The sequence below is a fragment of the Harpia harpyja genome, chromosome 2 (genome assembly GCF_026419915.1).
Source record: "Harpia harpyja isolate bHarHar1 chromosome 2, bHarHar1 primary haplotype, whole genome shotgun sequence".
Taxonomy (NCBI): Eukaryota; Metazoa; Chordata; class Aves; order Accipitriformes; family Accipitridae; genus Harpia; species Harpia harpyja.
In genome coordinates this window covers 24,692,515-24,705,420 of record NC_068941.1, presented here as the reverse complement: position 1 = coordinate 24,705,420, position 12,906 = coordinate 24,692,515, and the positions used below count along the sequence as shown (strand labels likewise).

At 43.1% G+C, this 12,906-nt stretch overlaps 1 protein-coding gene across 6 annotated transcripts in view; it reads left to right on the top strand.

Annotated features, from left to right (window-relative positions):
- The window catches only part of AFF1 (ALF transcription elongation factor 1), a 125,126-nt gene that overhangs the window by 90,869 nt on the left and 21,351 nt on the right, over nt 1-12,906 (top strand). For 4 of the 6 annotated variants that reach the window (XM_052772990.1, XM_052772958.1, XM_052772966.1 and 1 more), the window contains 6 exons: nt 313-349; nt 728-779; nt 5,838-5,892; nt 6,024-6,067; nt 7,496-7,652; nt 10,340-11,257. In XM_052772990.1, the coding sequence (XP_052628950.1) occupies nt 313-349; nt 728-779; nt 5,838-5,892; nt 6,024-6,067; nt 7,496-7,652; nt 10,340-11,257 (1,263 nt within the window). The remainder of the gene's footprint in view (nt 1-312; nt 350-727; nt 780-5,837; nt 5,893-6,023; nt 6,068-7,495; nt 7,653-10,339; nt 11,258-12,906) is intronic. The other 2 variants (XM_052772971.1, XM_052772998.1) reach the window with 2 other exon arrangements.

Here is a 12,906-nt window from a genome sequence, read left to right as displayed (position 1 = left end):
TATTTGCTGACTGTGTTAAACAGAAGTGTTTGGCAGCTTTTATAAAATTTTTTTAATATTTCTTCAAAAATGCACATACCACTAATGTGCTAGCAACACATTTTTGGTGGCAGTAGCATGTATCATTTCTGTCCATGCTAAGGTACGTCAGGCCAGCTTAGACTATTGGACACTTCAAAGTCATACTTTGACAAGTTAGTAAAAATATTTATTACACTAAGTAACATGCGGAAAACAAATCACCGATATGGTGCTATTGAGAGAGAGCTGATTTATTTTATTCTCAATTTGCACTTTGTCCCTTCTTTCTAGGAATCGCAGCATGTTGGATCTGTAGCACAGAATCAGAGTAAGTAGAAATCCAAAGAAAACACACTGTTATGTGTGTATTGATAGATAGTTTTGTGTGTTGTGTGTTAACAGGTTGAGGAGAACATCAAATGTTTACATTGATTGAGGACCACAATTTCCTGTGCTGCTTTGAACAGTGATGAATTTAGAAAATGTTTAAAGGATTGTATACATTCATTGCCTAGAAATTAAGGCAGCAGTTCAGCAGAGACCAAACAGTATTTTGTTAGGAAACCCCTTTTGGCATGATGAATAATCTCAATGGCAAACAATTACATCCTGGAAGAAAGTGACTTTCTAATCTCATGCTCAGAGATCATAGGGTAAAATATGCTACAAGTGAGGCAAATAAAACCGATTCCTTTTTGATTTACAGAACAGTATGACGCACCTTCAGAAACGTTGCCTAGTTCTCAACCAAGAACATCGTAAGTAACCAGACTCAGTTCCCATCTCTACTGTGCAGTTACTTAAAAGAACCTGGAATGAATTAAAATTTGGTTTACTTGATGATTCCAAACATGATGGTTTTATCAGTCTGATTTTTCTCAGAAAATTGCAATGCAGGGAATTTTCACCAACAGAAACATTGCTGTTTCATGATTATAATGACAGTGTTAAAACAAAACTGAAGAAAAAACCCCCAACTATTATGTACATGATTGAAGCTTGTTTGCTCTTTTAATCTGTGGCTACTTAACATCTTGTCACACTTAGTGCTATTCAAACTACTAGCAATGCATTCAACTGACATAAATTATAAGGGATACAAACTGAATCTGATCTATTCTGCATATCGTTTTGAAAGCCTGTGAGGGCTAGTAAAGCTACAGCTATGAAAACTGTGAGAACTAGGGGTGACACTTTAAAGCAATCATGTGGTGTAACTTTCTGCAATTGCCCAAGGAAAAGTTTTCTAAAAAGTGTTGTCTTAATTTTATTTTTATTTAAAAATAAGCAAACAAACAAAAACCTTTCATGTGGACTTTCTAGAAACCTCAATTTATATTCTAATAATGTTAACTAGTTGCAAAGTGGGGTGAAGATGAAATTTCTGTAGCTTTTTTTAATAGTGTATGTATTTCTACTTTTCTTTATATATTTCTTCTTTTCCCTGTCATGTTATGTTTTCTCTCAGAAGAAAGCTTCTTAGAATTTGAGTCTCAGTGTAAGATGTTTATCCAGCGTCACTACAAAAGTTTTACAAGGCTAGGAAGGAGTACCAACTAATAAATGAATCATTCCAATAGAAAATTTTAAGTTGGTGGATAAAATAACTTGGTACTGTCCTTGTAAGGTGAAAGTGGCTATCTATCAATTAGGTTAATTACACAAATTGCTTGAAAGTAGTTTTGTCTGAGCTGACATTAGTCTTTCAGTGTTAACCTGGCCAGATGGCAGCATTGATAGGTTCTGAGACCCAAGAAACAAACAGAAATCTTTCCATGTCTGGAAGGCTAAGGGGTGTGTGTGCAAGGCAATTGCGGAACCATTAAATGCCTATTAGTTCGTGTGATATATAAAGATCTCATGTTACTCCATGATATGTTGTTCCATGGAAGGCTGCAAACTACAGACTACAAAGCTTGCTCCACTTGTTTTCCTTTTCATTATCATGAACAATTTAGTTAAAAAAACCCACAAAACTGGGCTAGTCACAAGTAAGAGGAAGAGCATCTCTCCATCTTGGTTGAGACTGTAGAATTTTGCACTCGAGCTCTGTAAGATCTGTAGAACAACTCTTTCCATACTGTTCCAGCATCATGCAGAGGAGCCCTCGCTGGCTGGGAGTGCGAGATAGTGTCTTGCTGAGCAGTCAACTACTCCCTAAATCCATTCTTTTTTTTTTTTTCCAACTTTTTCCACCCCAGCTTGCTCCTCCTGAACAATTTCTGGAAAATTTCATTGCACTATTAAAAATACTAGTTTCAACTGCTCCAGGCTCTGCCTTCCTCCTCAGCTACCCTACAACCACCATCTTTATTTCAACTCTTCTCAGCTGCTTGTAAAAATCCCTCTAGCACTTTAGTCAGTTCTCCAGGCGACAGAGAGAGAAGAGACTTTTACTGTAGATAAGAATCTGAAAATACTCCTTTCTTAGCCCAAAGGTCCAGAATTGTGTAAGTTTGGCATGGTATGTAGCTCTGTCCTTAGCCAACACCCCCTCTCTGCTCAGCGTCCTTGCGGGCACTTCAGAGTCAGCGGTCATCTACTAGGGACCTGTGCTCACAATAGATGAAGGCAGTTGAAGCAGGAGGAACAGCGTGGCTTAGTTTTATGTCCAAAATGGAGTCAAGCGAGATTTGCCCAAGGACTTCCTCTACATCTTTCCCTTGAACTGATGCATCCCTTCTTTTTTGTTTTGTTTTTGTTTTCATTTGCACAACAGGGCTTGCTTTCTTTGCTGTTCAAAGCTCATGTGCCTGAAAATTCAGCTGCCTAGAGTAGCTTGCGTTACAGAGTGTAGCTGGCTGAAAACAAACAGCGTTTGTGCTGTTTAATTAGAAGTTGAAATCCCAGTGCATCTGTGTGCCCAAATTAAGCATTCAGCTTTACAGAGCATGCAAGGGTTTCCCAGATGGCTTTCATTCTTGAATATAGCCCTGAAGTTAGCACCTGGCTGTGCTGGAATGGAAGTAGCCCTTCTTTTAAAAGGGGAGATGCCAAGCTCATTCTTGGTGATGCATCTTTAACCCGGCTGGTGGAGAAGGACCAGCCTGTGCTTTCAGTGGGGTTATTTGGCAAGCAATATTAATTTTAGTGCTGCTTCTCTTGCTAAAAGAGCTCTTTTTACATAGCTTTACAGAGAGATTGATGGTGTGTATATAAGCTGCAAATGAACAGGTCCTGCAAATGAAAACTTGGCATCTATTAACTCCTGAGCTAATTAAGGCCGTAAAAATATTAAAGCAGATTTATTTTCTTTAACTAGGCTACTTAACAACTTGTTGAAACCTTGTTTTGGGGAAACTGGCTTTGTCTATCCTTGCAGAAGTATGACTCATTTAAAGTTTTACTGTTCTTCCTTGATCCTAAATTGAACTTAAGTAGTTGCAATGTTCTTTTATGCTGATGCGTTTTATTCACTAGCAGCTTAGGTGAAAAAGGCAGTCCTTTTTATTACAAACAGTTGAATCAGATTTAAAAGAAGATCTAGGTAATGTTTCCTTGCATTATCCTCTTACTGCTAAAGGAAATACATCTGTAGTCCACAATTCCTAAAGCAAAACAAAACAAAAAACCGAAAACACTTTCAGAACTTTTTAGCATCCCTGGAAGTTTTTTCATTATCACCTTTGAAGGACTACTCCCCCTAACAGGTTGGAAAAAAAATAAAAAGAATTCATTGAGATGCCAGTAGACATTTGGCCAAACTGCCCAGAAGTGTGGAAAGTGGCTGTATTGTTGCTGCTATTCTTTTTTCCTTTTTGTGTCTTGGTGGATTGGCAGTGAGCTTCGGCTGTAGCCCACATGTGAAGTTGGTGTGTGCAGGATTGCTGCAGACTGTGTGCCGTTTGCCTTCTGTAGGAAATTCAGGGGCCTCGTTTTCCAAGGTGGTGTCTCATAGCGCTTCCCTTCAGTGTTTACTCTAAAAGAAGAGGAAGGAGATGATTTCCACTAAGAAGGTGTGTAAGGAAATGAGGCAGTAGAAGCTGAGAGATGGAGGAGGATAGTCACAGGGGAATGGCAAAGTCAAAATGCCTGAACAAAGAAAGCATGTACGTCTTCACAAGTGTAATCCGGCAGAGCCCTTGTGCGCTGAGAACCTCTTCTGCATCAGTGAGAGGTACTCAGGGACTGTGGGGTCAGTACCTTTGCAGGAGGCGTCACCTGTGCAGGAGGGGTTGGCGCTGTACTGGTAGACACAGGAGACCTTTGGGGTTTCTTCATGTTGTCCTGCTCCATGGACAAGAGCAGATTTCTCACTTCTGGTTTGTGAAATTGTTGTTCGTTGCGAGATGCTGGCCACCTTCAGCAGTAAACATGGTCCTATTTCAATGAAAGTATCTCCATGCATGTCAGTTGCTTTGGTATGAGTGTAAAATAATTTGTCTAGTTGGTGGGGATAGTGTTTAAATACGGGAATCACTTTTTTATTCAAGGTTTTTACTCCTCTGTTGTCACAGAATCATAAAAGCAAACTGCTCAGAGTCACTAGAGGTGACCTACAGAGCCGTAAATCTTTTTTGCTTTGTTCATAATTTGACATGAAGGCTTGAAAGAGTGTGAAAGTTTATGCAGTTTTCCTTTTCCTAACAAGCATCAGGAACACTAACTCTCTCCTCACTTTTCCAAGGTGATGTGGTTCACTGGGGATCTTTTGTATTTGTTTTCTTGCTATAAAATATGTTATGCCCTATTTTTCTTATCTGGGCATGAGAAAAATTTCTCACAGAGAGCCCTTAGTTTGAAATGAGGTTGAAATAAACAGAGTTTTGACCTGATTGATTAAAACCCCTGTCTCAGTTCCCAGGCTTTTAATCACATTTTTGGAATGACACTTGTGTAATTCTTTGCATTGAGTAGTCGGTCTCCAGCTAGTTTCAAGATTTAAACCACTATACTTTTGAATAGCAAGCGTTTTGCCTGTCTGTTTTCCAACTCCTTTTGGGATGCCTGCATCATTGCCAAAGAGGGGGATAGAAATTTGGGAGAACTTCGGGTCCCTCCCCATAAATCCTTCCCTTCCAGCCTTTTGAGGACCTTGGTAATACATTGAAATTGCCAGCAGTAGTTGCCATCTGCAGGCAGAGGACTAAATTATGCTTTTGGAAACATTTGCAGGCAGCCTGCTTTCTACTCTAGCAACAGTAAAACAGAGTTCATGCCTCCCCACTTGTAAACTGCTTTAAGTATCTGAACTGCTCAAAGTTGCGGTTACTGCTGAGATGTGCAGGAGCATGAAGTTCATTGTGTAGAGAAGAAATAGGAGATAGGCTTGACCTTTGCATTTGCTTATGTCTTGTGTAGGAGACCTCAGCAGCAAAAAAAGAACCCCTGTGGCAGAAGAAATACTCGCAGAGAGAGTGAACATGCACAGCTTCTGGTGCAAAGTCACTGCTTTCTGCCCCTTGGGGAGCCAGTGCAGTCTAATAGCCTGCTAGTCTCTTGCGGTACAAGGATCAGACTTCTTCCACCCCACCCTGCTGTGTTAGTGTGCTAGGTAACCTTTGTTGGCTGTGTTGTTAGTGTGCTAGGTAACCTTCGTTGAGAATTCCCCTCACAGAACTTTGTCTTTGTTGTCTGTAGATGGCAGCCAAGGATACTGACCTTGGGTATCCTTGACCAAGGATACTAGGTTGTGTGTTACCATTTTATCATTCATTCAGGTAATGACAAGGTTTAGCAGATTGAGCGTGCTGAATGTTCAAAAAGGATGTGGGAGGTTGGTTTGTTTTGGCAAGTGTAAACTAAGTCTTTTTCAGTGTCTGCTGCCTGAAAATGTGTCTGCCTTGGCTGATATTTGTCTTCTGGTTGTCTTTCAGAATGCTCCAGGACGACCTGCAGCTCAGTGATAGTGAAGAGAGTGGTGACGACCAAGTCAGTTTTAGATGTTTTATACACTAGGCACATAGACTTCCCTTTAAATCATCACAACTTGTTGTGTTGTTCCGAGTTCCTTAAGCTAACCTTTCTTCCCCCTCTCCTCTTTGTTTTTGTGAACAAAACAGGTTGTTGAAAAGCCACCTTCTTCACTTGCTCCTCCAAGGTACAGGTTTGTTCCCAAACTACTAGCTAGACCAAATAAGGAGGAAAAACAAAACTAATGGGGTAGATGGGTAAAGGTTCCTGGTTTCTCTTGTAGATACAGGTGTTGGTTTCTAGCTGCCTGAAGCTGCTGTTGGAAATCGCCTTTAGTTGTGTGGAGTTTTATGGAAAGCTCCGATTAGAAAGTAATAATCCAGGCATGCTGGATTTTGCCTATGAACCGGAATTGATTTCCCCAACTGTTCCCTTCTTTTCTCCTCTTCCTCTCCACCAGTGTATACGTGGATCACACTGGAGCTAATGGGATTTTCAGTTGTAGTAGTGACGAGTGAGGTGTGAGTCCAGTTTTAGTTTAGAAGGAAGCCCAAAAAAGCCAAGTGGGTGAAGAACAGAAAAGGGTTAGGTAGGCTCATGGAGGCTATTTCAGCTCCTACTGATAAGGCAGCTGACTGTAAGCAGTTCCTGCCATGTGTTGTTAGTCAGAAGCAGTATTCAAGGTAGACTGAAGAGCACATGCCAGCATTAGAGGAAGAAAGGTGGAGAAGCCCAGAATTTTTCCTATAGGAGAGCACTGACATATGTTTTTGGCTTGATATCTATATTCTTCAAGCACAGGGTAATGGTCTACCAAGTCAGACTTGCAGAAGGGCACGTCAATTCTTGGTGTGATCTGTGTCTCTGCAAGCTCTTGAAATAGAGTGTTCTCACAGTATCAGCCTGGATAAGCAAGGAGCTTGCCTCCAGATCATACAAATGTGTTGATACTAATGTGGGAAATGGTTTTCAAAGCAAAAAAAAAAATCAACATTTTGATTTTGTAAGCCTATTTCAAAACAAAAAGAAGGTGTACATAAAAGTCACGGTTCTCCCTCAGTTCCATCCACTCCCATTGTCAGTGCTGGAGGAAAACACTTTTGAGTAGGGGAGGGTGTTGCAAAAAATGCTACTGTTTGACATGACCATTAATGAAACAGTTACAGCACCTTGACCAAGTAACACAGATGAAGAAGTGAAAACTTAAGGGGGAGAACACAAAAAAGAGAAACCATCCTGGAATGTATGTTTCTGTCTTGTTAGCCTTTATTGGAAATTTTTCCGTTGAGGGTTGGGGCTTTCAGAAAAACACTTGTCAGTTTTGGTTATTTTTTAAACTTTGGTTGGCTAAATGCAGCTTCATAGTGTAGCAGTGATGTCCTGCTTACGTATTTGTCTGACTGGGTTGGAGTTGAAGGTTTTATTATTTCCAGAGGTTTTTTTATATTCCAGTGCTTTATCTTTTGACTATGGCAATGTATTCCTTTGGCCTTCTCCCCTCCCCTCTCAGTGCCAAAACACAGGGTTTCAGTTTTATTTTTGAATCCTGCCATGCCAATATAATAAGTAAGTAACCTTCACCCATGCTGCTTTCTAATTTTATCTCATGGTGGCCTTGCAGTGCCCTACAGTCCCAGCCCAAGAGTGTGGCATCAGCACATTCCAGCAGCCCGGAGTCAGGGAGCACCAGTGACTCAGACAGCTCTTCAGACTCAGAGACGGAGAGCAACTCGAGTGACAGTGAAGCAAACGACCCTCCGAGAGCGTCAGCACCTGAGGTGAATGCAAATAAAATGTAGAGGCTGCTTAATGCAGCCTCTTGCCTCAGACTCTCTGCTGTCTGAAAGCATTCAGGACAGGAGACCTGAAATACTGTCATTGTTCAGGTGTCCCCTTGACATCTTTGCTGCATCATCAGACTTATCTTGCCCTTTGTTTCCCTTCTAGAGTTTGTCAATTAAATAACCCTTAGTAACAGCGTAATTAGACTTCTACGTGCCTAACCTTGAAGTGTTCCCCCCTCCTCCTTTGGCATCATTGTCTAGCACTCCCGGAGGAATTAGTGCCTTCACTGGTGAGACACAAGCAAGGTGCAGATGAGAAGCACAGCTTGTCTGGGGTGTTTGGGGCCCACGTCTGCCTGTGCAGCTTTCCTGGGTGCCGAGGCTATGGGCTGCTTCAGGGTGAGACCAGTTTCCTGATACATTAAGAGGAACCACTGCCTCCCTGCAGCTCCTGTGTGTGAGTGACAGATTCAGCTTCTCCCAGATCACAGCTGAAGTGATCAGACCTGCAGGAAGGGCTGGAATGTGCTTAGACTTGCTTCTGTTGAATTTGGTTCAGATAGTGCTGCACTGGCATTTCTGAGGCTTTTATTGGGAAAAGCAGACAACCAGAACTTAGCACCTTAAAGTTTCATAATTGAGACCATGCATTTTTTGAAAATCTGCTGCAGAAGTGCTGATGTCCCATGGTTTCAAACAGTTCCTGCAGCTTGCAAAACATTCTCGGGCCAGTGGGAAGTATATAGTTATATCCTGTGGACCACAGCTGATGTAAACCAATCTGCTGACAGTTTTGAGGTACTCTCACAAAGCACAGAAACCGTGTAATTTATTTCTTCCCCCCCTTCCTCCAGCCCTAGTTTTCCTTTCTTTTACCTTAGAAGCACATGAACAGGGAGAATTTTATGTGCAGAAAACAAGCTTTGAGAAGGTGTATCTTTTCATCTCACATCTAATACACTTCACCCTCCAGCAGTTCAGTTACAGACTTTGCCCTCTGCAATGTGGGTGTCTTTGGAAGGACAGATGTTATACTTCTCCTCTTTTACCAAATCCTGCCTGGTTTGTCCTGAAAATACTAGATTGTAAGATCCTTCTCACTCTAGTGACGTCCTAACTATTTGCCATTGACCATTTTATCCTTTTTTATTCAGCAAACTATTCATCCACGGTGCTCAAGGAGTAAGTTAGTGCACATGGCCCATTTGTTTATAGTCAGTTCTTCACATGCAAAAGCACAGACTTTAAGACCTATAGGCAGTAGTTCCTTTAAAAAAAAAAAAAAGTCTCTTACTATCCTTTGGTTTTGGAAACCTAATGAAAACCTGTATGATGGTGTAGATCACGAACAAGATAACCGATGGTAGAAGTGCTAGAAAAGGATCAGAGTATGCCACTGTCTGATAGCTACCTACATTATAAACCAAAGTTTACTTTTAGCCATGTTTTTATAGTGTTTGACCAAAAAAAATGCTCTTCAGTGGCTAGTAAGTTAAAATTCTGATGAAAATAAAGCAGATTTGTGTTATCTGAAAAGTCTAATGGAATTTGTGGTTTAATTTTACTTCCAAACCCATGGTAAAACCAAATACTGTTTTTTAAACCAGGATTCTAGATTGACTGACTTAAACACAGTTGAAGACATGTCTTATTTATCTGCATGTTCTACAGTGAGTTGAGTCTGGATAGAGAAGAAAATCATGGCAGAAGGGATTCATTAGTCTCAGAAAACATTTCATGTACTGGGCTTTCTCTTTTTGGGGAAGGGTTATGGCTCTTCTCAGAAGTGAGAGTTGTAACTGGGGAGAATCAGTGAGGGCGGGAGTTTAGCTGTGCTCTGATGGTGCCCAGATAATGAGTTACCCATCTAAGTGGTGCTGACACATACATGGTATTTTCAGAATGGGCCCCAGAGAATCATGCCCCAGATTTGCAGCTTCTGTTGTCTGTTTTAGCATTAGTTGGGTTTGCTTTTCTCTTAATTTGTCAGACTGCTGTTGGATTAGGCAGAGCTTGTAGCAACCACATTATGTGACCGTGATGCCAGGGGCCTGCAGGCTTCAGTTGTTGCTCATGCCTTGCTTGACCCAGAGGGAAGTGAGTGTTGGGTTGTGTAGGCAGAGGACTCAGAAGAGGCCAGACTTGACGTGCTAGCCATACAATTTATTTTGGTAAATGGTTTTCTTTTGGTTAAACCACAGGAGCCTGACAGCCTACCTGTCAGACTTCAATGAGATGTGTTAGCTGGCACAGTTGCTCATCTGTTTTGATAGTGCTGTGTGCAAATAACTTTCAAAAAGTGTTGCGAGGACAGCACCTAATCCGTTTTTACAACTGCTGCTTTTTTTATATGTTGTCTGATTGCACAACGATGTTGGTTAGTGGCAAACCAAGATGAAGCTTTCATGTAGACTGGTCTCTTGCTGAGCAACAGGTAGGGGTAGCAGAGATCCAGGAGTGCCGTGCAATACATTTGACTGATCCTGTGCGAAAATGAGGTCTGTGTTTCTGAATTGTCGATGTGCACACGCTAAAGCATCCCCACTGTCACATGGTCTTTCACTTTCAAGCTCTTTTAACATTAAGGGGAAAATTTACTGGGTTCTGGTAAGCCGTGCTAGGATTAAAATAGCCCATAAAGGCATCAGTCTTGCATCCTTCCTTTCTCTTTTTGTGTGCAGCCTGACCCACCGACTTCTAATAAGTGGCAGCTTGACAACTGGCTAACCAAGGTGAACCCACCAGCAGTGCCAACAGAGAGTCTCAGCGAAATTGCCCATGGGGATGGATGTGAGGAGGGCAAGGAGCAGGGGCAGGCTATCAGCAGCAATTCCTCCCACCAGCGTGCCGAGCCGAGGGAGCCTCATCACAAGAGCTCTGGCCAAGTGGCCAGGGCTCCTCAGGACGCTCATCTTCTGACCAAACGCAACTGCCAGAAGTCTCCTGTGCGGGCCGAGGAGCCCTCACCCAGGCAGACTGTGGGCATCAAAGGGCCCAGCAAGGCCCTTGTCCACGAGGGGCCCAAGGGAGGCCTGAAGGTGGAGAGTGACCCTGGTCCTTTTGAGGTCAGAGACCAGTCTTCCAGAGACAAGCCAAAAGTCAAAACGAAAGGGAAGCCAAAATCCAGTGACAGAAAAGACCTGAACCCGGCACTGCAAGAGCCCCCTGAGAACAGAAAGCACAAGAGCTCCCACCAGGCCAATGCCAAACCCTTCTTGGACCCCAAGATCATGAGAGATGTTTTGCTTGGCAGTGTCCAGGAGCATCTCGCTCTCAGTCCCCTTCCTCAAGGCCAGGGCACAACCCCCACCAGGACTAGCAGCCACAGGCCTGCCATCGTGGCCAGAGAGGATTTTCACAAGGAGAAACTTCCCTTGCCTATCAGGGGGAAGAAGTTGCTCTCACCAGTGAGGGACTCCCCTGCCCCTCAGTCCCTCATGGTGAAAATAGATCTCCCTCTCCTGTCAAGAGTCCCCCAGCCCCCTGGGAAAGGCAGTCACCAGAAGAGGGCAGAAGCCAAGGAACCCCCTGGTGCAAGGAAGCAGGACTTGGAGAGGAAAATGACGGATACTCTTGACAAGTCCCTTCAAAAGAGGAAGGTAAGAGGTGGAGGTGGGTTTGTACAAGGACCAAGGTGGTGTTTGAAAAACCCATGCGGAGAGTTCATTTCTGCTTCATAAGTTGGGAGTAGATCCCTTGCGCTCCTCCTGTAAAGGTGTTATCAAACTTCTAAAGGGAATGTGTATCAAAACCGTCCACAGATGTTTCTTGTTGGTCACAAATGCCCTGCTGAGCAAATGAAAAGCCCTGTGAGCTAACAAAGGCTTTGGTGTTTTAAAACATTTTTTGCTGTATTTTCTTGAAATACTAGTTTTCTCAGACAACAAAACCCCAGCCCTCCTATATTGGAGGAGCTTTCAGCAGCAGGCTGTGTCAGCATGTGGTTGGCCAGCCCCCCCCGGTAGCATTTGTGGGTTTCCCTGGCTTTCAACCCAAGCAGAGCTTTGTAGGGCTGTGGTGCCCCCTCCCCCTGCAACCCCTTTAAATGCAGCATGGTATCTGAAGCACCTCCCAGACTGTGCAGTCATCTACACTATCCATTTAATGTCTGTTGTGGGAGAGCACCTTGCCTGCAGTTTGTGGGGAGAACTGACACAGGGTGCCCTGGTCTGTGGTTTTTGGTTTTGTCTATGTATGGACCTTCTGCTGCAACCTTAGTCTGCGTAGTGTAGTCTTTTCCTGTGTGGAGTCATTTATTTCCATGAAACAGTTGTGATTGCTTGCTTACACAAAGAGGAACAAATTCTGCAGGTGTGAATTGTGTTATCAGTAGGGATGATGGCAGCAGCCCCATGTTTTTGCTTTTCCGTAAATGGAGACTTTTAACTGAACCAGGTTCACCGATAGTAACAACTGTCACTAAACCCTGCTTTGGATCTCAGTGGTTGGATAAATATGTAGAAAACTTCTTTGGTTTCCCCTGGAGCTGCTGAGGTGCTAGCAGCGATGCTAGTGCTTAAAAGATGCATGTGTCCAGAGTCCTTCAGCTATAATAGTTGCTTTGCTTTGACTTACAAGACAGCCCTTTATTTAACTGAGATGGTAGTTGCTCACAAGTGTTTTTTGGAAAGCTAAGTCCCGAAGGGGGTTGTGAATATACTTCTAGCCAGCTGGTTCAGTTGCACAGAGTTGGTTGCAGGCCTTGTGGTGAATGGGTATTCACTGTGGATATTTCAGTGCCTGTATACCTTTTTGGTCCTCCTCACAGAGCAAGTGGCTTAGCACGTGTGGGTGAACAACCTTGGTTCCCGCGTGGGTTTCATTTAGTCTTGTCATTTTCTGAAATTCCCATAGTTGTGGGGGAGAATTCAGAAGAGCAGGGAAAGGGTGAAGAAACCTGAGAGACCCCAGCAGTCCCCCTCTTGCAGAGGAGTGGAGGAGGGTAAACAGGCAGTAAATCTGTTGCTTCTCCTGTTATCTCAAAGACCCAAAAGAGGAGCTATTTGATATTAGACATGTCTTCCCTTGCAGTCTGAGTGTCTGATTGCAGGAAACTCCACCTCAGAGCCTTGCTGTCTGCATTATGTCAGCATGCATCGGTGTCCTTGGAGGCTCAGGCTTCGTAACAGCCAGCTAGGTCAGGTACAGCTGTCAGACATCGTTTGCAGCAATGTGGAGCTCAACTTGAGAAACAGTTTAAGAACATGATCTAGGTGCTGGAGCCTTGCCCTGAGCACACTGCCAGAGG